Source organism: Cetorhinus maximus, unplaced genomic scaffold (genome assembly GCF_964194155.1).
Source record: "Cetorhinus maximus unplaced genomic scaffold, sCetMax3.hap1.1 HAP1_SCAFFOLD_225, whole genome shotgun sequence".
Classification (NCBI taxonomy): domain Eukaryota; kingdom Metazoa; phylum Chordata; class Chondrichthyes; order Lamniformes; family Cetorhinidae; genus Cetorhinus; species Cetorhinus maximus.
The window spans coordinates 88,291-113,613 of record NW_027596194.1 but is presented as its reverse complement, the minus strand read 5'-3'; the positions used below and the strand labels follow the sequence as shown (position 1 = coordinate 113,613).

General features: G+C 49.7%; 1 protein-coding gene across 1 annotated transcript in view; it reads right to left on the bottom strand.

Moving 5' to 3' along the window:
* Positions 1-25,323, bottom strand: part of LOC144673056 (uncharacterized) — a gene marked incomplete at its 5' end in the record, with an annotated part of 72,908 nt that overhangs the window by 12,667 nt on the left and 34,918 nt on the right. The window contains 12 exons of the mRNA XM_078535053.1: positions 231-356; positions 1,030-1,073; positions 2,307-2,396; positions 4,597-4,645; positions 6,425-6,493; positions 6,598-6,672; positions 9,816-9,869; positions 12,051-12,086; positions 16,322-16,405; positions 19,631-19,693; positions 21,533-21,568; positions 23,902-23,976. Of these exons, the coding sequence (XP_078391179.1) occupies positions 231-356; positions 1,030-1,073; positions 2,307-2,396; positions 4,597-4,645; positions 6,425-6,493; positions 6,598-6,672; positions 9,816-9,869; positions 12,051-12,086; positions 16,322-16,405; positions 19,631-19,693; positions 21,533-21,568; positions 23,902-23,976 (801 nt within the window). The remainder of the gene's footprint in view (positions 1-230; positions 357-1,029; positions 1,074-2,306; positions 2,397-4,596; positions 4,646-6,424; positions 6,494-6,597; positions 6,673-9,815; positions 9,870-12,050; positions 12,087-16,321; positions 16,406-19,630; positions 19,694-21,532; positions 21,569-23,901; positions 23,977-25,323) is intronic.

Sequence of the window (25,323 nt, the reverse complement as noted above, 5' to 3'; positions counted from 1 at the left end):
CCCCAGAGCATTAGCCCAGGCCTCTGGGTTGCTAGTCGAGTGACATTACCACTACGCCACCATCTTGCCCTCATCAATGCCGGGGTGAACTGGGAAGGAAGGTGCAAATGTCTGAGATGAAACTTGGCCAATCAGAATCCTGGAAATTAGGGAACATTCTGGAAGTTCAGGTAAAAGAAAGTAAGTTTTCTTTTTTCTGGCACTTGTTTGTGACCTCAAGCGATTCTTACCTGAAGTCCTGGTCGACCAGGAGACCCAGGTGGTCCCTGGGGGCCTGCTATACCCGAGCCATAGCCATCTCCTGATGCCCCCTTCTCACCTTTCTGCCCCACATCGCCCGGGTCTCCTTTCTCACTCTGTCAGGGAGGGAGGAAAGAGAAAGCAGAAAACCATGAGAAGTAAAAATCTGAGCGTGACATCCTTTACAAGGAGCATGCAGTACCACTCTGCGCCTGATGGCAGCAATGCTGAGTGGGTAGCGCTTCGGGTTGCCAACTCTGCGCGGACATATTTTGGGCAGTGATGTCACATGACTGCTCTCCACCAACCACCCCATCCCCTTACTCTGTCGCCACTGGTTACTTAGCACGGCTATCCACACTGTGCACTGCCTTCCTCAGCCAATTGGAAAGCGGGCAGACTCTCTGTTGGCCGATTGGATGGTTCAATCTTACCCCTTCTCCGATTTTTAAAAAACTCTCCCATGGTTTTTCTCCTGGGTTGTGTCCGGGAGATTAATCTTTAATTACTGAAGACTCCGGGACAACTCGGGAGGGTTAGCAACCTTAATAACTCCACTGGGAAATAACTGCAGTTGTTGACTTTGTAAACACACCACTTCAATAAACTTGGGTTAATGCAGAGAAATTGCCAGAGAGATGAAAAGGCCATTGCTCACAGGAGCTCCTTATAAACAAGATGGAGCTGGTTGGGGGATTAAAATGGGTGACCAGTTACATGCCAGAGTTCCTACCACTCCTGGCAATCATCCCAAACAAGGCAGCTAGTTAAGGAGGTTGCTGCACTTACTCTGATTGAGGAGGTGAAGTCATACAAATCATATGGGATGGTTCCTGAAACAAAACAGCAGAGAGACATGTCAGCGCTAGTTAAGGTACAAAACTCCAGGCACAGTATCTTCTGGAATCGCAGACTGAGCGCTCCTAATGCAGCAGGGTTAACACTGGCGGAACTATTGATAGCACTGTCGCAACTTCACTGCTAAGAGGCAGAGGCAAGTCCCATCAAGCAGAAGACTCACTATCTCCCCACAAGGATCATCATGCATTGAGGGCTCTAGAACTGTCTCCAGGTCTTCCGGTCCTTTTTTTTAGTCTTCTGCTAGCACCTTCAACATTCACTCCCTCCACCATCGATGCACAGTAGCTGCAGTATGTATCATCTACAAGATGCACTGCAGGAATTCAACAAGGCTCTTTAGACAGCACCTTCCAAACCCACAGGAGGACAGGGGCAGCAGATGCTGGGAACACCACCATTGCAAGTTCCCCTCCAATCCATAGACCATCCTGACTTGGAAATATATCTCTGTTCCTTCGCTGTCACTGGGTCAAAATCCTGGAACTCCCTCCCTAACAGCACTGTGGGTGTACCTACACCCCAGGGACTGCAGCGGTTCAAGAAGGCAGCTCACCACCACCTTCTCAAGGGCGATTAGGGATGGGCAATAAATGCTGGCCCAGCCAGTGACACTCACATCCCGTGGATAAATAAGAAAAAGTATTCACTGCAATAGGGATCACATCATACAGAAGACATTTTGCAAGTTGCACTTGATCTGTGAGATCTGGACTAGCTTTGATTGCCTGAGGTGGGTCAAAGGGGCATTTCGCAGGTTATTTATTTCCCCTTAATAAGCCTGAGTTTTCTCTCTCTTTGGTTGTCCCAGGAGGTCCATGGCTGCTGGGTTGGGAAGCCATGGAGGAAATGTCTAGTCATGGTGTGACAGCCTTTCTCATCGTACCTGTCAGGCTCTCATGCCCGTGAAGGTGAACACAAAGGGGAGCAGGACTCCAGGGGCAGATTACAGGTTGAAGTTGTTAAGAGCTGGTTGCAGAGCGAGTTTCTCGCACGCTACAAAATCTCAGACCTGAAGGCTCACCCACCGCCTGCCACACTGGGGCCAATTTGCTCTCGAGCGAGCTTTTCCCCCAGGCGGAAACTGAGGCTTCACTCGATACTCGAGTGGCTTTATTTCAAAACTGTGTACTGTAGTCACCGTTACTACCTCCCAGGCATCAAAAGTAACCTTCGTTCCCCACCCACAAACCCTGCACTCTACTTACCTGGGGGGCCGGGGGACCCAGGGCTACCTACGTCCCCTTTCTCTCCTGGAGAACCTGGATATCCTGGACTGCCACGGTCTCCCTTAGGACCTACATGAAGGAACAGGAAAAAATAGCTATAGTCGTGGCTAATGGCTGCAATGATTTATCAGTCTGAGTTGTAGAATTCAGGGACATTTCCTTAACACAAGAGGCCTATTCAAAGTCCATTTAGAACTAATCTGGAGTCAATCAGTCTGAAGTGAGGCTAGTATCTTACGAAAATGCCTAATTTCAATTTTCATGTGTTGTAGGAATATAACTTCTAGGTTGGGGAGTAAGTGTTAAATCTAAGGTAAGCGGTAAAACCCGGGTTTGAGAAATTGGTAAGCACCCCTAAGATAATCACCGTTCAAAGGATAGTCCATGTTTACACAAAGGAGTCAGAGTTGGAAGTGTGAAAACACTGGGCTGTTTTTCCTGAGTTTCCTGGTGAAGATGAGATGTCCATAGTTACCTTTATAAGGGGCTTAAATTATCCATGTGGGTCGCAGGTCAAAGAAAGGTTCAAAAGTAAAGGGTAAAGAAGGGGAGATCTTAAAGTGTCCGTATATTTTTCAGATCAAAGGACTAGCTTAAAACTGAATTAATTTACATTTCTATTGGGAACATTGGGGAGTTGGTGGCGTAGTGACATTGTCACTGGATTCGACAGAGACCCAGGGTAATGCTCTGGGGATCGGACTGGGTTTGGATCCCACCACGGCAGGTGGTGAAATTTGAATTCAATAAAAATCCAGAATTAAGAGTCTAATGATGGCCATGAAACCATTGCTGATTGTTGTAAAAACCCATCTGGTTCACTAATGCCCTTTAGGGAAGGAAATCTGCTGTCCTTACCTGGTCTGGCCTACATGTGACTCCAGACCCACAGCAGTGTGGTTGACTCTGAAAAATGCCCTCTCAAATGAGGGCAATTAGGGATGGGCAATAAATGCTGGCCTAGCCAGTGATGCCCACATCCCATGAGCAAATAAAAAAAAAATTCCAGGTATGCCACATTGCTATGGTGATAGGCTATCCAGGGAGGTACCCTTTTGTGTTAGGTTTATCCATGCGCTTTCTCCCTGACACAAGCGAATTTACTTCTGGAACTAGGACAGCTGGGAAACAGACAGAGAGGGAGAGAGAGAGTTTTGCCAGGAGCTGTAGACCACTAAGCAAGATGGCAGAGAAGCCCATCCTCAAGTTGGTCGAATGCCAGTGGAAGAGCCCCAAGAAATCTCATATCTCAAAGGATAGCAGAAATACTGAGGAGAATTAAAGTGAATTCCTGAGAGCTGTGGCACAGCTTGATTTGATCACAGGAGAATTCAAAGAACCCCCAAGAGCCTGGAAATTATTGACGGTGAGGGGGAGAGGAGGTCTTGGGTGGAATGGAAAACAGAATGGGACGTGGTCAGTTCATATTTTCAGCTTTAAAACCTAAGGGTTTATGAAATATATATATAGTGTTAAATTAGTAGTACTTGCTTTGTTTAAATCTTGTACAGTAAAAGTTTTTAATTAAACTGTGAAACCTTGTGGCATTATTTCTTTCACTTAATAACTGGGACTTTGAATTTCTTTTTAAAAATTAATGGTCACCCTCGAGATCACAGCAAGTAGCAGAGATTGGGCAGCTGCAGGCTCAGCAAGATGGATCAAAATAGACTTCTACATTCCTGAAGTAAAATAGCTAGGCTCCACAAGTGACATTTTTAGCTCAGTGCGGGATTATCGGGAACCCTAATGCCCTAAGTTAAGTTCGCAATGAGCTGAATCCATCACAATCTCTTTTCCTAAAGGAAAAATCTGCAAAGCTTGGGAAATGACTCTCACTGGTCTGAACTGGTCTTGTATACCTTAAAATAGAACTCCAGTCACTTCCAAGTCTTACTGGTTTTAACTTCTTTTAATCGCACTTGATTAGAAGTATTTGAATAGTCTTCAAGCAGAATCTTAGATTCAAGATTCCTGCGATTAAACAAACCGATTAAATGTCACCGACAGAACATCAGGTGCCCCGCCTTGGCAGCCATCTTAGAATATGGAGATGCGGCCATTTTGTTTCGAGTTGGAGGTCGTGTCAGTCCTGTCCAATAGGAGCCCAGACGCTTCACCTTTAACCTCACATAAGGTCAAGGATCAAGGGGTCTCCTGCATCTCCAGCAGGAGTTAAGCATCCGAGTGGCGCAAGATCTTTCAAGGAATAAGCTGCAATATTTACTGGAGAAGCACAAGGGCAAAACAAATTAGCACGAATGCCTACCTGATGACCCATGAATCCCAGGATAGCCAGCAGCTGTGTCCCCGAACACCTGGAGAGAAGGCAGGCAAAATGTGAGTCAAGGTGTGCAACGAGGCTAAAATCTCCACCCTCATTTTCCTAGTGTGAGCCTTGGCCCTTGATTCGGAAGGTTGTGGGTACATGTCCCCACCCCAGAGATGCGAGCACAAGATACAGGCTGGTGCTACCAATGCAGTACCGAGGGAGTGCCGTACTGTTGGATGTGCTGCCTTTCAGATGAACCATTAAACAGAGGACCCATCTGCCCCGTCAAAGATCCCCCAGCTGGTGCCGCTCATAGAGCTGGGCGGTTCTCCCCACAGCCCTGGTCAAGGTTTATTCTTCAAGGAACGGGTTATCTGATCATTATCTCACTGCTATTTGTGGGAGCTTGCTGTGCGCCAATTGGCTGCCATGCTTCCTGCATTACAGCAGTGATTACACTAAGCACTTCACTGGCTGTAAAGTGCTTTGAGCTGTCCGGTGGTCATGAAAGGCGCCATATAAATGCAAGTCTTTCTTTTTATTGGCTATAAAGTGCTTTGGGGTGTCCTGAGATCATGAAAGGTGTTACACAAATGAAACAAAGTTGGGACCTGAAAGCAACACTACCAGAGAAAATCATTCTTAATTCAAATTATCCTCATAAAAAGATGCAATGCCATGTGCGCTAAATAGTGTTTGGTGAAGAAGTCCAGTTTCAACTCTTCCATATCCTTTCAAAATACCCAGGAGGCACCACCCCTTCTCCTGCTTCACAGCATCATATAGCACAAAAGGAGACCATTCAGCCCATCATGCCTGTGCTGGGCCTTTGCAAGAGCTACCCAAATGTATCCCATCCCTCCACTTATGCCCCAAAGCCCTGCTTTTGCAAGTATGTGTCTGGCTGGTCTTTGAAAGTTCCTATTGAATCTGCTTCCATTGCCCTTTCCGGCAGCACTTTCCAGGTCACAGCAACTCGCTACGTCAAAAAGAAATCTCTCCACATCTTGCCCAAGGTTCCCAGGCCAATCATGTTAATTTTGTGACCTCTGGTTAATGACCCTCCTGCCAGTGGAAACAACTTCTATTTATTCTATCAAAACCTTCCATCGTGTTTGTAATCTGCGATGTTGACGGTATGTTAGTTATATTGTTAAGATACACAGGCGAATGGCATTGTTTAATTAAGTACCTAGAGTACTTACAAAGCGAAACTGCTGGAGTGCATCATCGCGCCCCCCCCATCCCAAAACACCATTTTGATTTAATTTGGAAAAGTTCCTTTAAATGTTTCCCTTGGTTACCGTGCCCCTTTAAGGAGCTGTCAATTTGTTTAAATTAGTTCATTTGATTCATTGTTCTCAGTTCATAGGTGCTCAAAGGGATATAAAGCTGGGACACAGGGGCACAAGGTAGAAAGCAGACAGACGCTATACTGCGTTCTGTAAATAGACCTATTATCAGGAAAAGTGTCCAGTTTTATGCTTTGCCAACTGGCTTGGGATCGACTCAAAAAGGGTTGGGCGATATTTCCGCAGTTCTCTGCTTCCCACTGACCGGCAGCCATCTTGAACATACTTGACCTCAGTATGTGACAGGTTTGGCAAAATAGGGAGGGCTGGAAATTTGGGTGGGGGAGGGTGGGGGGGGGAGTGGGGGAGGGGTTGCCTGTCAGCTGAGATGGGAGGGAGCAGCACAGTAGCAGTATTGCTAAGGAAGGGTCGTAAGGCAGTGACACCTGAACCAATCCAGATGTGTTTTGTTAGGCGACACCCGCTCCACATTTCATTTTCTCCCCTCCGTCTCAAGCACGTTGCACACTTACGTTACCGTTAAATGTTGGTATACCAGGCGGTCCGGGGGGTCCTGGGGGGCCAGGTGGGCCCGGAATATTCTAATAAACAGAAGAAGAAGAAAATGAAGCAGAGCTCACGTGAAGCTTAAATAGCGTTTTGGCCAAAATAAAACGGGTCTGGCGCCAGCGCAGGCGAGACTCACCCGGAACCCGAAGCTGCTGCTGAAATCTCCTGGCTCACCCTTTTCACCTTTCAGTCCATTTATGCCAGGCCGACCCTACAAGCGAGAGAAATGGGATGAGACATTGGGCGGGAAAAGGGAGTACAGCCCCTAATCCCTTGTCGCTAGGCCGAGGAGACAAAGACCTCGAGGCAAACGATATTCCCTGAACTGAACAAGGACCCTCAGCCCGCGAGCGTGATCCCAAGCTTCCAGCTGCCAGTAGCTTCAATTCTCCGCCTGGCTCTCATGCTGACCTCGCTATCCTCGGCCTGCTTTGTCGTGTTCCAGTGAAGCTCAGCATAAGCTCGAGGGGCACCACCTCATCTTTCGGTTTGGGGACTGTTCCAGAGTGAAGGTGGAGTTCAACAATTTCTGAGTGTAATCTCTGCCCCCATTTTGTTCCCCCCCCTTTCTTTGCAGGTTTTGTTTTACTCTCATTTTTCTCTCGTTTTCGCTTTTGGGCGACAGCTGTTTATCACTCTGCCATTCGCACCACCTCTAGACGCATCCTCTGTGTCTTTATTAGTCCCGACCCCATTCCCTTTGGCCCTGCCCCATCAAATCCTTCGTCATTTAATCTCTCCTGCCTTCCACCCTATCACAAACCTTCCCTTTGTTCTTTATTCCGCCCTCCCCCCGTTATCATCGGCTTAAGACCTATTATATTTCCGACTTCCCCACGGCTTTGTTGACAGGGCATCGACGGGTAACGTTAGCTCTGTTTCTCCCTCCGCAGATTCTCTCCCACCTGCTGAGTATTTCCGGAACGCCCGGTTTCTATTTCATTTAAGAGCATTCTATCGGCGAGCTTTATCAGCCGCAGGTCTGTGAAAGGCCATGAGAAGGTCCCGTGGTCCGGTCCAGCCAACTCTCTTCTCTCTTTTGAGTTGCTGCAATGTAGCAGAAAACAAAAATACCAAAAGCGAAAGAGAGGTATCGCTGGAAGGCTCCAGTGGGTCAGGAGAATAACTGCTGAGAGCGAAAAGCAGGGTTAACGAGCGATATTTTATGCTCTCCCCCCGTGGAGAGTTTGGAGGCAGGGAGGGTATTTAATCAGGTGGGAGAGTGACAAGTGACTACCCCACCGCTTTCTAGCCTTCACCCCGATTAAGACTGTGCTGGGAAGCCCTGTGGACAGACTTACCGCCTCGCCCTGCATTTAATGCCCACTTAAGGGCTTCTTTTGCTGTTGCTGATATCAGCCCAATAGTGGATGGGGCGAGAGGGTGGGTGGGGGAGCAGGGAGCACAACACACACGTGTGTTCCTTGTGGTCTCCCTTGTTCAAAGGCGCTCAGTGCCTGATCGAGGAACCCGGTATCGGGACGTTTTGAGGCTGGGAGTGGGTGGCACCCAGTGAGAGCCACATCCCTGCTCTTGCTGCTGACTCCCCAACCCCACCCACCCCATTTCCCCCTCTCCCACGACCCGCAAAACCCCTCCCACCGTCAATTGCCTCTGGCCTGGGTCGCTCTGCAGTCCCGGGGCCTTTGGCGGGTGTCATTCCGGAAACAGCCACCATCTCCCCAGTGGTGCTGCTGAGCAAGAGAGCTGCAGGGCTCTGATTGGCCAGCAGCTCTCAGTGGGCAGGGCATTCCCCCCCATCTCTCCCCCCACCCAACCCCCCGCCAGGCCTGTCCGCCCACCGCACCCCATCCTTCAGGGTCCAGATCTTGTGGCAGGCCCGCCGGTGACATCTCAACTGCCTGACTGGCACATAAGACTGGCAGGCCTACCCAGAATGAGGCAGCTCGGGTCTCCTGCATCTCTCCAGCCAGCCATGGAGACCCCGGTCAACCCCACAAAACTCTCCCCGCCAGTGTTTCGGAGGCCGACTATCAGTCCGAACACGTCCGTTCTTCTCACAGGTTCTGGCTGACCTGCTGAGAGCTTCCTTTTCATTTTAATTTAATGCCTCTTCACCTGAGCAACCCAAGTGGTGACCTCCTCGTGGGCTCTGGCTATAGAGGGTTGTAGAGGCCAAAAAGGACCGGGGCTTCCATTTTCAGCTCAACGGGCCCAACTGGTTGACCCTCAGTGAAGGGGGCTACCAGCACCTTCCAACTGAGTCAGGCTCAACTTTAAGGCCCTGTTTCTCAAGACTGGGGGTGGATCTAGAAAATGGGGGGCACGGCCTCAGGGTAAGGGCCCGATCGCTTAGGATCGAGAGGAGGAGAAATTTCTTCACTCGCAGGGTTGTGAATCTTTGGAATCCTCTACCCCCAGATGTGGGTGCTCCATCGTTGGACACATTTAAAGCTGGGATTGGACAGATTTTTGGTCTCTCAGGGGATCCAAGGGATTGGATGGGAAAGCGGAATGGAGGCTGAAGACTTGCCGTGGTCTTATTGAATGGCGGGGCAGGCTCGAGGGGCTGAACGCTGGGCTCCTGCGCTTATTTCTGAGGTTATGTACCAGGGTGCCCAACGCGTTGGCGATCAGTGCACTTAAAGCAGCCCCAGCGTGTGCGAGTTCAGCCCTGACATTCAGGTAACTTTGAACTTAGTACCCAAAGAGGTGAAAGGACAATGTCTCAACGAGGCTATATCAGCCTGGGAGGTAGGGGGGCAGGTGCCGTGTAGGTTCACCAGAATGATACCAGGGACAAAGGGGTTAAATTATGACGGCAGGTTGCACATAGTCAGCTTGTACTCCTTCCCCGAAGTATAGAAGATTCAGGGCGATCTGTTTGAGGTGTCTGAGATTAAAGGATTTGATGGGGTAGATAGTTCTGGTGGGGAAAGGGGGCGGGGGGTTGCGGGAGGGGAGTCCACAAAAAGGGGCAGAACCTTATAATAATGCCAGGCCGTTCAGTGAAAGCTCTTCCTCGCACAAAAAGGGAGTGAAAATCTGGAACTCGCCCTCTCTAAAAAGCTATGGAGGCTGGGTGTGGTCAAGTGAAAACTTCAAAACAGGGTTTGATAGGTTTTCGTTGGGTAAGGGGATTAAGGGTTATGGAACCAAGGTGGGTAGATGGAGTTAAGGTACAGGTCAGCCATGATCTAATTGAATGGCAGAACAGGTTTGAGGGGCTGAATGGCCTCCTCCCTGTTCCTATGCCAAACACTGGTTCAATTACGCTAGGCTTAACGCTGAGACGCTGCGCTCCTTTCCAAAGCCTGTTCGCTGCCCAAAACCCCTCGATGCTGCTGATTTTATACGCAAAAGAACTTTTCCGGAAAAACAAAAACTCCTCACCGGTCGTCCGGGCAACCCGATTTCACCTTTGTGACCAGGATAGCCCGGCAGGCCCTGTGGAAAAAGAAGCAGAGGCATTGAATGGTTAAGTCGCAATTCCAGAGCTTGTTACAACCGTGGACGCTGGGTTCAGATAAGGCTCTCGGTTTGAAACAGCGTTTGAGCGTTGAGCCTGGTCCTTGTGCGGTGGACTCTGTTCAGTCAGGGCGTCTCCTCGAGGATGGCAATGTTGCAAACGCTCTGACAATCGCGCGCCTGCTCTGGTTGTGATTAAGAGCAGCTGATGCTAACTGGGGGAAGGTTAGGGCACATATTATACACATGTAAGGGGCCGCTCCTCAAATACTGGCTGTACTTCAGTCCCACGCTCCTGACCTTTGGTCGCCTAGTGCAGAGGTGGGGGTGGGCAGGGTGGAGGACCTCCTTGTGGGTCTGCTCCTAGGCCTGGTCAAGGTGGCCATTAACAGGTCCAGGCAGTGGGCCGCGGAGGGGCTTGTTAGACCCGACTGTCTGCCCCTATTGTGTTCGCGGCTGGGTGCCCCTGGAGAAGGAGCACGCGGTGTGTGCCAACACGCTTTAGGCCCTCTGCGACCCGTGGGCACCGCAGGGACTGGAGTGCATCGGGAATGACATTCTAATCTAATTAGATAAGTTTTCCTTTGAGGGTCTGTCCTGTGCTCCGCTGGCCCCTTTAAGGCGCTATCACTTTGTTAATTAGTTTACTGTTTTATTGTTTATTTAAAAGAGCATATAAGAACCAGTTCCCACCTGTGCTGGGAGAGGGAAACTGTGTGGAAGGGGGAAGTAGTCTGCACTTACGTTATACTGGGTTTTGTGAATAAACCTGTGCTGAAGACAGACTGGCTCCAGCTTCTTCCTTTGCCAGATAGATGTTTACCGGATTAACACAGGGAGCAGGCCCGACCCCCTTTCATTTACAACCACGTGGAATATACAGCTAACCCAAAGGACTAAGCACAGCCATCTTCAGCTGCTTCATCAATGAGTTGCCTGCCAATATAAGGTCAGAAGTGGGGATGTTCGCTGATGATCGCACAATGTTCAGCACCATTCGCGACTCCTCAGATACTGACGCAGTCCATGTCCAAATGCAGCAAGAGCTGGACAATATCCAGGCTAGAGCTGACAACATTCGCACCACAAGGGCTGAATGGCCTTCTACCGTAATTTCTATGGCATGAGGGGCTGGGTAAATTGGGTCTTTATTTATGAGAGGTGAATCAGTGAAACACACGGGATTCTGAAGGGGTTTGACAGGGTATACCCTGAGAGGTTGTTACCACCCACTGGGGAGTCTGAAACACGGGGGCACAGTCTCAGGATAAGGGGCCAGTCATTTAGGACTGGGATGAGGAGAAATGACTTCACTCAAAGGGATGTGAATCCTTGGAATTCTCTACCTCAGAGGGTTGTGAATGCTCCATCGCCGAATACGTTTAAGGCTGGGATAGACAGGAGAGTTCTGCTCTCTCGGGGAACCAAGGGAGATGGGGAGCGGGCGGGGAAGCGGAGTTGAGGTTGGAGATCAGCCATGATTGCATCAAATGACGGAGTGGGCTCGAGGGATGGAATGGTCTACTCCTGCTCCTTTTCCTTATGTCCTTATGTGTGATTCTACAAGAGGAGGAGGTCCCTTCATCCAGTTCGAGCTGGGTTTGAACAAGCTGGGAGCTCCTTTTAGTATTCGCCGCTGAGCTCTCAGTCAGGTAGAGTAAACATTCACCTACACAGCCGCCAATGCATCAACACTGCACTATGTCTAGAATTATGACCCAGCGTTTACAATTGGCTTGCCAAGTGTTTCCTCCCCAGTACAGGGCTACGGGCCAAGTGCTGGAAAATGGGATTAGAATAGATAGGTGCTTGATGGCCGGCACGGAACAAAGGGCCGAAGGGCCTGTTTCTGTGCTGTATAACTCTACGACTCGATGTACTGCGATGTCAGCTCACTGTGCCTCTGGATTCAAAAAGGTTTAACAGTATTTTAACCAAGTCTGGCACAACATATTGTCCTAAAGTCCGTAGACGACAGTTCAGTGATGGGAGGTAAGGCAAAGTCACCTCAGGCTATTAGAGAGAGACGGACATCTTAACCCATCAAGATGCAGCCGTTTCAAACTAGTGTAGGGTAGACGCAACATGGTGTCAAATGTTAGTAGGACTCTGCTAATGAGAATTAGGAGATGCCATTATTCCTGACAGCAGTGACCTTACCTGTGGGCCCATGAATCCCGGAATGCCAGGGTCACCCTGCAGCAAAAAAATTCAACAAAGCTTTAGATTCAAGGAAAGGTCAAGTGCAAAGGCAATTTTTTAGCGTGACTGCTATTGTTTCACTCCACAGAGCTATGTGAGACAAAAGCCCCCGGACTAATGATAAATTTTAGCTGGGGGGAATGGGGCTGTGCTAAGCCACTGCTCTTCCTTCAACCAATCACGGATGGGCAACAAACGCTGGGCGAGCCAGCGATGCCCACATCGCATGAAAGGGTAAAGGAGGAGGCTGCAACACAACTTTTACACATCGTCCGAAGGACAGGTCAACCGGCAGAGAGTTTAACGAATTCAACAGCAGATAATCATCCCCTTGGAGACACAACTGTGGTTGCTACATCATGGTGGCCTATCAGAAAGCATTCCACTGCCTTAGAAGGACGAACCTGATTGGCTAAGGTGGACGCTTGTTTCTCATTGGACAACCGACTTAATAAGTGATCGTCAAGGAACCAAGCGACTGGACTTGCCTGTACTGTTCCCAATTCCTGTCAGAACAAGAGTTCGGGAACTGGATAGCACTTCTAGGAACTCTCAGTTACCCCTCTCATGAAACAGCTTCATATCTTAACTAGGTGAAGAAACAACGTAGCCCATTGATACACCACTGCTGTTTAGTGAGCAGACTGGGCTTAGAGGCAGTGGAGAGGTGAATAATCAGGTTCAACATTACATGTTCATATTTAAGGTCAAAAATGACAGACATGAGGCTGGGGTTTCTCAGCTTTTTTGTGTAATGTTATGTGAGTTTTCAACAGGAGGTTAAAAATGTTGAGGATGGTGAATCACTCACTGCAATACAATAAATGGAATTAATCTAATTACTGACTGTCCTAAACTTAGAGTTAGTCCCCTTTTTGTACAGAATCTTGGATCCAAGATGTTAACCCTTGGGATCTGACTAGGATATTGATCCTTCACCATTGGAATCGGACTAGGATATTGATCCATCACCATTGGCGTGTAGGGAGGCTCTCCTGCTCTGACAATGGATGCTGTACACCAGACAAAGGAAACCGTTCTAGTCTCAAAAGATGCATGTCACCCAACTACAATAGAAACACTGAACCTCTGCAGCCCATGTGGCGTAGGTTCCCCCACAGTACTTTGTTTCTGTTTGGTACAACCGAGTGGCTTGCCACACCGTTTCAGAGGGCAGCTAAGAGTCAACCACATTGCTGTGGATTGGGAGTCACATGTAGGCCAGACCAGGTAAGGATGGCAGATTTCCTTCCCTAAAGAACCAGATGGGTTTTTACAATAATCTAGCAGTTTCATGGTTATTATTAACAAGACTAACATTTTAATTAACAGATTTATTGATTAATTGAATTAAATCCCTCAGTTGACGTGTTGAGATTTGAAATCTGGAGCATTAGTCCAGGCTTTGGAACTACCAGGCCAGTCACATCAGCCTTTCTGCTGAAGTTCCTCTTGCATGGGGGAAGGTAAGTTTAAAGAAAATAGCCAGAATTAAACCAAACTTGACCATATGAGTTGTGGCCAGCACCACCAACCACTCAAGGGCAATTAGGGATGGGCAACAAATGTTGACCTGACCAGTGACACCCACATCCCATGAAAGAATGAAAAAAAAAACCCTACCTGATGGATCACCTAATGGAAACATTTTAGTCACACGAAGCTCCTGTACCATTCAGTCAGCACTTGAACCCTCTTCCCCAACTCCTGTACCATTCAGTCACCACTTGAACCCTCTTCCCCGACTCCTGTACCATTCAGTCACCACTTGAACCCTCTTCCCCGACTCCTGTACCATTCAGGCACCACTTGAACCCTCTTCCCCGAGGCTAACCGAGTTGGCCAGCTCCTGCCTTCCAAGGAGTTCGATGACACAGAGTTAGCGGCTTTATCCGGACGTCCGTTCCACGACCCCATTCCTTGGTCTGGAGAAGGGGATGACTTCGCTCTTTGCTTGGAGTTTGCGGGCGGTCGCATTGGACGGGACCTGGGGACCCACTGAGCGGTCGGCTGCCTTTAACTGGGGGGAGCTTCGGAGTGGGGGGGGGTTGCCAACCCTCCGGGATTGTCCTGGACTCCCCAGGAACTGAAGGCCGATCTTCCCGACAAACCCAAAAATCAGAGGGGGCATGAAAAATAATTGTGCTTTTTTCATTTTCTCCGAAAACCCTCAGAAAGTGGCTATAAAAATGGAAATGAGGGGGGGAAAGACTGCTTGACTAGGCGGCGTAACGAAACCTCCAGGAATGGGTCCAGGGTTGGTAACCCAAGGACACCTCGGAGCCATAACCCTTTTACATGCACCTCCAGCTAGTGTAAAGTGTCTACATACATACTAACACACGAATTAGGAGCAGGAGTAGGCCACTCGGCCCCTCGAGCCTGCACCGCCATTCAATAAGACCATGGCTGATCTGAATGTAACCTCAACCCCCCACATTCCCACCTACCCCCCGATAACCTTTCACCCCCCTTGTCAATGGCTGTGTTACCTTCAACCCTCAATGCAGCCATCTTCATCTCATGGTTTACTGATCAGCTGCTGCTCTTCGGAACGCTCAACCCCAGGATAGCTGAGCCATCTTTCAGTGACGTAGGACATACAGTTAACATTGTTTCCTTTACTCCTTTTCCCTTTGATTTGGCTGTTCATAGCTGTTGAATCTCAGTTCCCTCCATTTGCAGTTAACATGACAATTGCTGAGTTTATGAGTGCCTTTCCTTAGGTACACATTTTCTTTCAAATCTAGCTCTGCCTCAAACATATTTAAAGACTCTGCTTCCCACTGCCAATTCAGGAAGACAGTTCCAAAGGCTCACTACCCTCTGAGAGAAAAAAATATCTCCTCATCTCTGTTAGACAGTAACCCCCCAGTTCTAGATTCACCCACAAGAGGAAAAACCCTTTCCACATCCAACCTGTCATGAGCCCTCAGGATCTTAAAGGTTTCAGTCAAGTCACCTCTTACTCTTCTAAACTCCAGCGGTTACAAGCCTGGCCTGCCCAACCTTTCCTCATAGGACAACCCGCCCACACCTGGTATTAGTTTAGTAAACCTTCTCTGAACTGCTTCCAACGCATTTACATCCTTCCTTAAACAAGGAGACCAGTACTGTAAACACTACTCCAGATGTGGCCTCACCAGTGCCCTGTGGTCTCATCAGTGTCCCAAAGCATAACTTCCCTACTTGTATATTCAATTCCCCTATTATTTTTTCCTTTTTTATTTACCTTCGTTCAGTGCTGGCTTACAGACCAAATACTTCCCCCGCCTCCCCCTTTTACCGATGAATCCCAAACGGAGGGATTTTACCTATCGGGAAAGGCTGAACAGGCTGGGGGCTCGCTTGGAAAAGAGAGCGCCTACTGATAAAAGAGCTCTTATTTAAGGAAGCATGAAGGGGTTACATGCTACATTGGGGTCCAACAGAGTAGCTGCAGAGAATATGTTTCCACTTGCGGGGGGAGATCTAAACCAGCGGACGTAAATACCAGACAGTCACGAACAGATCCAATAGGGAATTCAGGAGAAACTCCTTTCCTCGGAGAGTGGGGAGAAGGTGGAACTCGTTGGCACAGGGGGTGGCTGCAGCGCAGCTACCAGACACTGACTAGTGTAGATGCATTTAAAGGGGAGCTAGAGAAGTACGCGAGGAGGGAAGGGATAGAAAGATACGTTTCTCGGGTAGATGAAGAGGGGTGGGAAGACGTTCGGGTGGAGCATGAGATGGTGGTGTAATGTTACTGGACTACTAATCCGGGGCCTGGGGACATGGGTTCAAATCCCACTACCACAGCTGGTGGAATTGAAATTCCATTAATAAATCTGGAATATAAAGATAGCCTTAGCAATGGCGGCCATGACAACTACCATCATGCCCTTTAGGGAAGGAAATCTGCCGTCCTTACCCGGTCTGGCCTACATGTGATTCCAGACCCACAGCAAATGTGTGGTTGACTCTTAACTGCCCTCTGAAAGTGGCCGAGCAAGCCACTCAGTTCAAGGGGCAATTAGGGAGGGGCAGCAAAGGCTAAACCTTGCCCACGTCCCCTGAAAGAATTTTTAAAAAAAGATCATCAGCATGGACTGGTTCTGGTTCTGGGCTGCAAAGCGTATGCATTTCAAGGGCAGGGCCTTGCCTGCTGCTGTCCCTCATGAGGGAAGATATTGAGGTTTGGCATTGCCCGGCTAGGCCACAGTTACTGCTCAGGATCGGCAACATCTTACCTTCGATCCGGCGCTATTGGCAAGCAGGGTGTTCAATATGGTTCCATCAGGGCCAATAATATGGCCAGGCTCTCCCCTATCACCCTGAAAAGGAAGGATAATAAGACTATTTTTATTAACAGGGCAGACAGTTAAAATATCTTGGAAAAAACGTTGCAGTGAAGCACTAGGGAAAATAACGATCCTGACTCCTATTCTTCCTTCAGGAGACTGAGTAGGGAGGCTGATTCAATCGCTCTGGAGAGAGGCAGCATGAACTCAATGGGCCGAATGGCCTTCCCCCTTCTGTGTTGTAATGGCTCCATGACCTGCAGAGGAGCTGTTTCAGATCAGCAGCTTTAGCATAACGTTCGCAAGCCTGAAGGGTTTTAAGTTGAGGATATCCCAGCAATATTGGCCGATCTCTGCTTTGGGTACCAGCCCCAAAAAGGAGAATAAAAAGGAAAATACTGCGGATGCTGGAAATCTGAAATAAAAACCGTAAAAGCTGGAAAAACTCAGCAGGGCTGACAGCATCCGTGGAGTGAGAAACAGAGTTAACATTCGAGTCCGTGTGACTCTTATTCAGAGCTAAAGAAAACTAGAAATGCGATGGATTTTATACTGTTTAAGAGCGAGTGGAGCAGCTGGAGCGAGATAGAAGGTCAGGAATAGGTGGAAGCTAAGGAGAGACTGATAAAGATGTCATGGGCACAAGACAGAGGGAGTGTTAATGGTGGTGTTAAAGACTAAAGAAGGTGCCGACAGTGGCGTAAAGGTAAGATAATGCGGATGCTGGTAATCCAAAATAAAAACAGAAAATGCTGGAAAAGCTCAGCAGGTCTGGGCAGCCGTTGTGGAGAGAGAAACAGAGTTAACGTTTCATGTCGATGACCTTCTATCAGAACAGAAAAGGGCTGAGAGATGTAACAGGTTTTAGGCAAGTAGAGAAGCGGGGAAAGAAGAAGGGGAGGTGGGTAAGGAACAAAAGGGGAGGTCTGTGACAGGGTAGGGAGGAGGAGAGATTAAATGACAAAAGGGATGACAGTGAAAGGCAAAAGGGGGTGTTAATGGGGCAAAATTGGATCTAGAGGAGGTGTAAATGGCAGCAGAGGATTCATCACCAATGGCTGCTGTCTAAAAGCAATAAATAATAAAAAAAGACAAGAAAAATAATTGGGAACTGAGGATATGATTTGAAATTGTTGAACTTCATGTTGAGCCCAGAAAGTTGTAAAGTGCCTCATTGAAAGATGAAGTCCTGTTCTATGAGCTCATGCTGAGGTTCATGCAGCAGGCCGAGGACAGTGAGGTCAGAGTGAGAGCGGGCCTGAGAATTCAAATGACAGGCGGTCAGAAGCTCCGAGTCACACTTGTGGAGTGGACCGGACAGAGGTGCTCAGCAAAGGGGTCACCCAATCTGTGCTTGGTCTCCCCAGCTCAGGGGAGACTGCATCTAGAAGGAACAAATACAATAGACGAAGAAGTACAAGTAAATCACAGTTTCACCTGGAATGAGTATTCGGGGCCTTGGGTAAGTGGGAAGGGAGGAGGCCAAAGGGGAGGTCTTGCACCCCCAGCACTTGCATAGGAAGTGGGCAGGCTGCTGGTGGTGATGGAGGGATGGACCAGGGAGCAGCGGGGGAAATGTTCCCTTCGGAATGCTGACAGGGGAAGTGGGGTGGGAAGATGTGTTTGGCGGTGGCATCACACTGGAGGTAGCAGAGATGGCAGAGGATGATCCGCTGGTGGGGTGGAAGGGTGTGGACAAAGAGAGACCTACCTGTGGTTCCGGGAGGGAGAGAGAGGAGTGAGAGCAGGAGTGTGGGAGATGTGGCAGACACGGTCAAGTGCCCCGAAACCCACAGAGGGGTCGGGGGAAAAAAGGGCAGACCTGTCAGAAGCACTGGCGAAGGCTATTTCCTTTCATCTCTCCTGCCCTTCACTCTATCACAGACCTCTCCTGTCGTCCTTTCCTTTCTTTTGCCCCTTTCACTGCCCCTGTTCTCGTTTCAAACTTGTTGCAATCTCTCCTGTGCATCTGGGGCATCTCCCGGCTCCTACAAAAGGTCATCAACCCGAAATGCTAACCCTGTTTCTCTCTCCGCAGATGCTGCCTGGCCGTCCTGCTGAGCGTTTCCAGCATTTCCTGGTTTGACCCCGCTTTGGATGCTGTTAGAACCTGGATAGTCCACTCAGCCCATTCAAATGATCTTCAGGTTCTCGATCAGCATCGCAGGAGAACACCTTTATTTAGCTTTTCCCCCCCACCCCACCTCCCCTCAATAGATAATGACCCCCATTGGGCAATGGGGTGTTAGTGGTAATTGAGGAGTGAACCAGGGAGTCATGGAGGGAATGTGGAAAGGGGAGGGCTGGGGGAGGTGTGTTACACAGGATTCGATTCTCCAGATCCTCTCTCAAGTTGGAGTTGAGAGGCAACCACTCAACCATCAGAGAGTAGGAACTAGATTCAAACCTGACATCGCAGCACCTCCCAAATCTACAACATCCACCATTTTGAATGGCAAAAGCAACAGGCGCACGGGAACACCACCAGCTCCAGGTCCCCTCCGCGCCACACGCCATCCTGACTTGGAAATGTATCGCTGTTCCTTCATCGCCGCTGGATCCCGACCCTGGGACTCCCACTCAATGGGGGGCTTGGGACCACCTCCGCCATGCAGGTGGCTCATCACCACCTTCCCAAGGGCGATCGGGGATGGGGCAATAAACGCTGGCCCGGCCAGAGGCTGAGAAAGAACGAGAAACGAAACTCTCCCAACTAGGCCCAGGAACGAGACGCAGCAAATGTTGGTGCTGGGTCGGGCACACAGCCAAGAAGGCGGAGATCGGCAAACTCGACACAGAGCAGGGGTCCGCACAGCTCAGTCCCACACAAAACATTTGATGGAGCGAACGGGGGGGGGTGGGGAACTGTTGCTGCAAGGCAGGAGGGTCGGTAAACATTCGACGCAGATTTAAGAGCCCAGAGGGGAGAGGAGGAGAATTATTTTTACGCAGCGAGTTGCTCTGATCGGAAATGCTCTGGCTGAGGCAATGGTGGAAGCAGATTGAAAGGGAATTGGATAATACCTGGAATACGTGGCATTTGAATACCGGTTTATTGAAAGCTCTGGGGTTTCCACCCTGAGCCTTTCCACCTCTCTTTCCTGCTTTAAAACTCTCCTTAATAAACCTACCTCTTTGACTGAGCTTTGGGACATCTCTCCTTAGGTGCCAAATCTTGTTTGATCACACTCCCGTGAAGTACCTTGAGACATTTTACCATGTTAATTAAGGGCGCTATATAAACGCTGAAGAGCCTACCTTTGGCCCTGCTGGTCCGGGGACACCCGCGAATCCTTGTTCACCTTTCAGTCCTCCGGGGCCCTGGGGGAGTGGGGAGAATGAAATCAAAATATTAAAACTGAGCGTAGCCACAAGAATGAAGTACTGAGTGACAGTGAGTGAGAGTCATTTCCCTCAGCCCTATTCTCATCTCATTACTCACATCCAGCCTTTGGAAGAGAAGCAGATGATGAAAATAGTGGCACCGCGCCACCCCTGCATTACTCAATTCGACTTTGACAGATAAAATACCCAGGACGACCAGTCGATTGCCGGGCCAGCGTACACCACAGATGAGTACGACCCTGATTTGCAACTGCAACAGTCAGCCTTGGCTCACCAGTAACACTTTCGCCTCTGAGCCAGAAGGTTGCAGGTTCAAATCGCCCCGTCCCTAGAGACTTAAGCTACAATAATGCAGACTGACACTACACGGCAGCACTGAGGGAGTGCTGCACTGTCAGAGGTGCTGATTTTCAGGTGAGACGTTAAACCCCTAATGGCCATGGGTGGATGTAAAGAGGGCTTGACAGGATAGATGCCGAGAGGTTGCTTCCCCTTGTGGGAGAGTCTAGGGCCAGAGGGTATAATCTCAGAGTAAGGGGTCACCCATTTAAAACAGAGATGAGGAAGAATTTCTTCCCTCAGAGGGTAGTCAATCTGTGGAATTCTTTACCATAGAGGTTGGGTCGTTAAGTATATTCAAGGCTGAGATAGATAGATTTTTAATCAGTAAGGGAATCAAGGGTTATGGGGAAAAGGCAGGAAAGTGGAGTTGAGGATTATCAGATCAGCCATGATCTCATTGAATGGCGGAGCAGACTCGATGGGCTGAATGGCCTACTTCTGCTCCTACGTCTTATGGTTTTATGGGAGTTCTGCCCGTGTCTTGACCCGATCCCTCAACCAGCATCGCGATAAACAGATTCACTGGCCGTGATCACATTTCTGCTTGTGGGATCTCGCTGTGCGTGTATTTGCAGTTTCCCACATGACAATAGTGACAGTAGGTTTTTTAAAAAAAAGTTCCCTGCAGCAATGGAGGGACAACTCGCGCTAGGCTTGTTCGTCCCTTCACCGCCTCCTGGTGGAGATACAGAGTTAGAGACCTGGAAGAGGGTCACCCATCTGCACCCTCAGCCAGTCTGGCCTAGCAGCACTCATCGAATTGAACCCCTTGCAGTGATGAACGCCTAACTGATGATGACAGTGAATGCACTGTCTTAGCTCAATGTGTTTTTGGCCGTTACCCACTCCAAGACGGTGTAGATGAAGCAACAGTGCAGTCCGAGAAAAAGATGTAAAAACGCACATCCCCTTAAACTGATTTCACTGGCATTCTGGTAAACTCCATCACTGTTCATTTTATCCCTAAGTTTGGTCATGTGGAGGGGTGAGGAAGAAGGGGATTGTTCAGACAGGGAGTACGGGGAGATTAACAGAGGTGTCCAAAATGATGAGGGGTTTCGATAGTGCGGAGGGAGAAACTGTTTCCACTGTTCCTCTCCAAGCCACTCACCATCCTGACTTGGAAATATATCGGCCGCTGGGTCAAAACCCTGGAACTCCCTCCCTAACAGCACTGTGGGTGTACCTACACCACAGGGACTGCAGCGGTTCAAGAAGGCAGCTCACCACCACCTTCTCAAGGGGCAATTAGGGATGGGCAATAAATGCTGGCCCAGCCAGCGACGCCCACACCCCAAGAAGAAATAGTCAGCAGCAATATAAGCCCCCCCAAAACGGAGTTTGAATATTCAGGGTTTTTTTTCCATTAGAATTATCTAGCGATGGTGAATGTGAGGCAAGGTTGATCAATCAGCTGACCTTCCACTGTCCATCAATTTTATACCACCTGATAGGTAATGGAATGCTACCTACCTCTGAACCAGGCACAACTGTAAGGCCATCGACCGCCTGAAGAGAGACAAGAGTTAATAATTATATTGCACTGAATATTAATTTAAACTCTAATTTTCATGCAGTGAAACATTTCCCCTATTTTCCCCCGACAAGGCACATCAACACGGGCCTCAGAGGAGCTCCCGACTCCGCAGTTTTCTACTTCCTTGCAGAGGTGGCTCTTGTCACCTCCCCCGAGCTTGTCGATATCTGGCCAGGTGCACCTTCCCCTGCGCTTGTCTCCCCCCCGACCCCTCCGCACAAATTGTTGACCAGGTCATTTCCCCAGCGACCCTGTGCAGCAGGAGGACTCGATAAACCGGCACGGTTTTCACTCCCGTATGACGGGTGGGTGCGAAAATTTGTGTCACCGGCCGGACTCCCGGCGCCATCCAGTCCCCTCGGTCATTTTCCCCGAGGCGGTACCCATGTCGGAAGACCCCGTCCGCAAGCGGCAGGTATCGAATTGAGGGGATTTAACTTGCCTCAATTGCCTATTTAGATAGGCCTGCCAAGGTGTCGGGAACTAGGCCCAGCTGCCTGGCGGCAGGTTGGGGTGCCAGCACTGTAGTAGGCCTTGAGGCCTTCCCCCTCCACAATGGTTGCTAGGCTGCTGAAGACAACTTGTGGAAATTTAAGATTAAGCTGGGGTCAAGATGAAGGTGCCCCCCCCCCCTCTCTCTCCCTCTCTCTCTCTTACCCAAACGGCAGGCTGTAGCTTCTTTCATGTTGGAGGGCCTCCTATTGGCCTTCCAGCTTCGAGAGACAGCCCACCACCCTCAATTGGACGGCGACACCGTCAGCTGTGGGCGGAATTTTGTGGAGGCGACGGGGGTTTTGGTTGCCGGCTGGAGAGCCAGCGAGAGCCCCTCCTCACCTCCTTTGCGAAGGCCCGCCGCCTCTTGGTTCCCCATGACAGGCCAGCAGCCTCCCTTCCCCCCACCCCCGGATTAAGTTAACCCTTCTTATACCACCTCTGCGTTTGGGCCACATCGAAGTCAGGAATATAGGAACAGGAGAAGGCCATTCAGCCCCTCCAGTCTGCTGTGCCATTCAATTAGATCATGGCTGACCTGTATCAGAAGGTTCCACTCCCCTTACTTAACCAAAATCTGTCAAACTCAGACTTTGAAATTTTCAATCCACTCTCATCCTCCACATCATTTTGGGGACAGACAGTTCCAGATTTCCACTCCCCCTTTGTGTGAAGAAGGGCTTCTTGATATCACCCCTTAACGGCTTAGCTATAATTTTAAGGTTATGACCCCTTCTTCTGGACATGCACCACCCCCCACCAAAACCCAAAGAAATAGTTTCTCTCTATCTACCCTAACAAACCATTTAATCATCTTAAACCCCCTCAATGAGAAAGGTTGGGCCTATACCCATTGGGGTTTCGAAGAATGAGAGTTGATATCATTGAAACACTTAAGGTCCTGAGGGGACTTGACAGGGTGGATACTGAGAGAATGTTTCCTCTTGTTGGGGGGGGGACTAGAACTAAGGGACCCAGTTTAAAAATAAGAGTTCTCCCTTTCAAGACTGAGGTGAGAAGAAGTGTTTTTTTTTCCCTCAGAGGGTCCTGAGCCTGTGGAATTCTCTTCCCCAGAGACCAGTGGAGGCTGGGTCATTGAATTTATTCGAGGCCGAGTTCGACAGATTTTTGATTGAGAGGGGAGTCAATTGGGGGGGCTAGACAGGAAAGTGGAGTTGGGACCACAACCAGGTCAGCCATGATCTTATCGAATGGCGGAGCAGGCTCGAGGGGCCGAATGGCCTACTCCTGCTCCTAAGTCCAATGTTCCACCTCCTAATCTTCTACCCTCAAGGCAGTACAAGCCTCGTCCCTGCAACCTGCCCTCCCAATTTAACCGTTGCAGTCCCAATGTCATTCTGGTGAATCTACACCGCATCCCTACGCGGTGTCTGCCGGCAATGCCGAGGCCTTCCGTGGGCACCACGGGGACTGGGGTGTTTTACTGACCCTGTTAATCACATTTTGGTTTAACGTTTGCAAGTTCCCTTTAAATGTTGTCTTTGTTTTTGCAGTTTCCCTTTAAGGGGCTGCTCTTTACTTTGTCCCTGATTCAGTGAATGTAGTTTATTTGGTTGGCTCAAAAGAGTTACACTGCATCCCTCCCTCCACGGCCAGCATGTACTTTCTGAGGTACGGCACCAGGACAGAACTCCAGATGCTTTCTAACCAGGACCTTTAGGGAGCCGTGGCATTCATTCCCAACCCTTTGGATTTCAGCTTCAGGTTTTGCAAACTGACTCTCGCAAAACCTCTCCCAGTTAGTACACGCGATGGAGCGCGGGCTTGTGCTAAAAGAAACGGAAGGCCTTACTCTGCCACCGCCGTAGGTGATTCCGGGGGGTCCAGGTGGACCCGGCAATCCAACACCGTCTCGACCTGGCTCACCCTGAAAAGGAAAGCAGCCAGAAAACACGATTAGTATCCATCGCGGTCAGAGAAGGTAATAAGCAATTCTTCACAAAACAACGGAGAGGCAGCGCCGAGGGTGGATCTTCATTCTCGCCAGTACGGTTTTGGGCTGGGGCATGGTGAGGGACTGTAGGTACGGAGTGCCCCTCCTCCCCCACCCCCCTTTTCCCCCCAATTCTGGAAACTAGTTGACATTGCCAAAGGGTCAAAGGTGGTCAAATCTGGGTCAGCTACCAACATGGCCGGAATAAGGGCCAGAGGGTATTGGTGCCCGGCTACTAAATGTCATTCTATCTGGCGTTGCGGGGCAGGACATGTGGGGTTGCCAACCCTCCAGGATTGTCTCGGACTGTCCGGCAATTAAAGGTCAATCTCCTGGGCACGACTGTGAGCGACACCCAGGGGAAAACATTTTCCTCGAACTTCCTTTGAATGTTTTCTTTATCAGTTTCACCAGTATTGGAGACAGGGGAAATGGCTGTTTGACTGGGTGAGGCAGTAGGAGATGGAGGGGGAGGGGGAGGGGGGGTGTCCACGAATGGCCGGAACTGCCTATCCTACCAGCCGGAGACTGGTCACAAACACATCGACTCAGCTCTTCACTTTGCGTCAACGGGCTCCAGGAACCGAGGGCTGAATTTTTTAGGCTGGCGTGGGGGTACGTGCCCGACACTCCAGCGTAGAACAGCGAGTGATGACATCAGGCGAGCTTCCCAACATCATCCCGCGCTGGCGCGAAATTCCGGTTGGCGGGCGCGCGCTAAAGTCAGAAGTGTGCCCGCCGACAATTAAGAGGGCAAATGAAGCCCATTAATGTTCCAATTGTCCCCGAATTTTTCGTGGTCCGAACAACCTTCCGGTCGGCGGACGGGTGAATCTGCCGGGCGGGCTTTGCATTTTCGATGAAACCTCACCCAAGGGCGGGATGAGGTTATTAAATAACAAACGTTAAAACGAAGGGACAGGATTTTCACCGTGTATATGTTCACGTGACTGATTCTGACACGTGGACATTTTTTTTCCCCGGATTTTAAAATTGTTATCGCTTGCTTTTAAATTCTTCAGCTCCCTGAGGCAGCTCTCTGCCTTCAGGGGGCTTTCATTCCACGCTCTCCCCCACTGCGTCCGTGTGTCCATCAGCGCCCGCCCTCCTTCCGCCCCAGCAGCGCGAGCTTCACAGCGCTGTTAACTGGCCGGCCAGCGTGAAATCGCGGCCGGGGGCCGATCGCGGGTGATGGTCAGTTCCCCGGCCTGCAAGCCAACCTAAAAACCCTGCCCCAAGTGATGGGGGACACTGAATAGATCCCTCGCTCAAATCATTGGT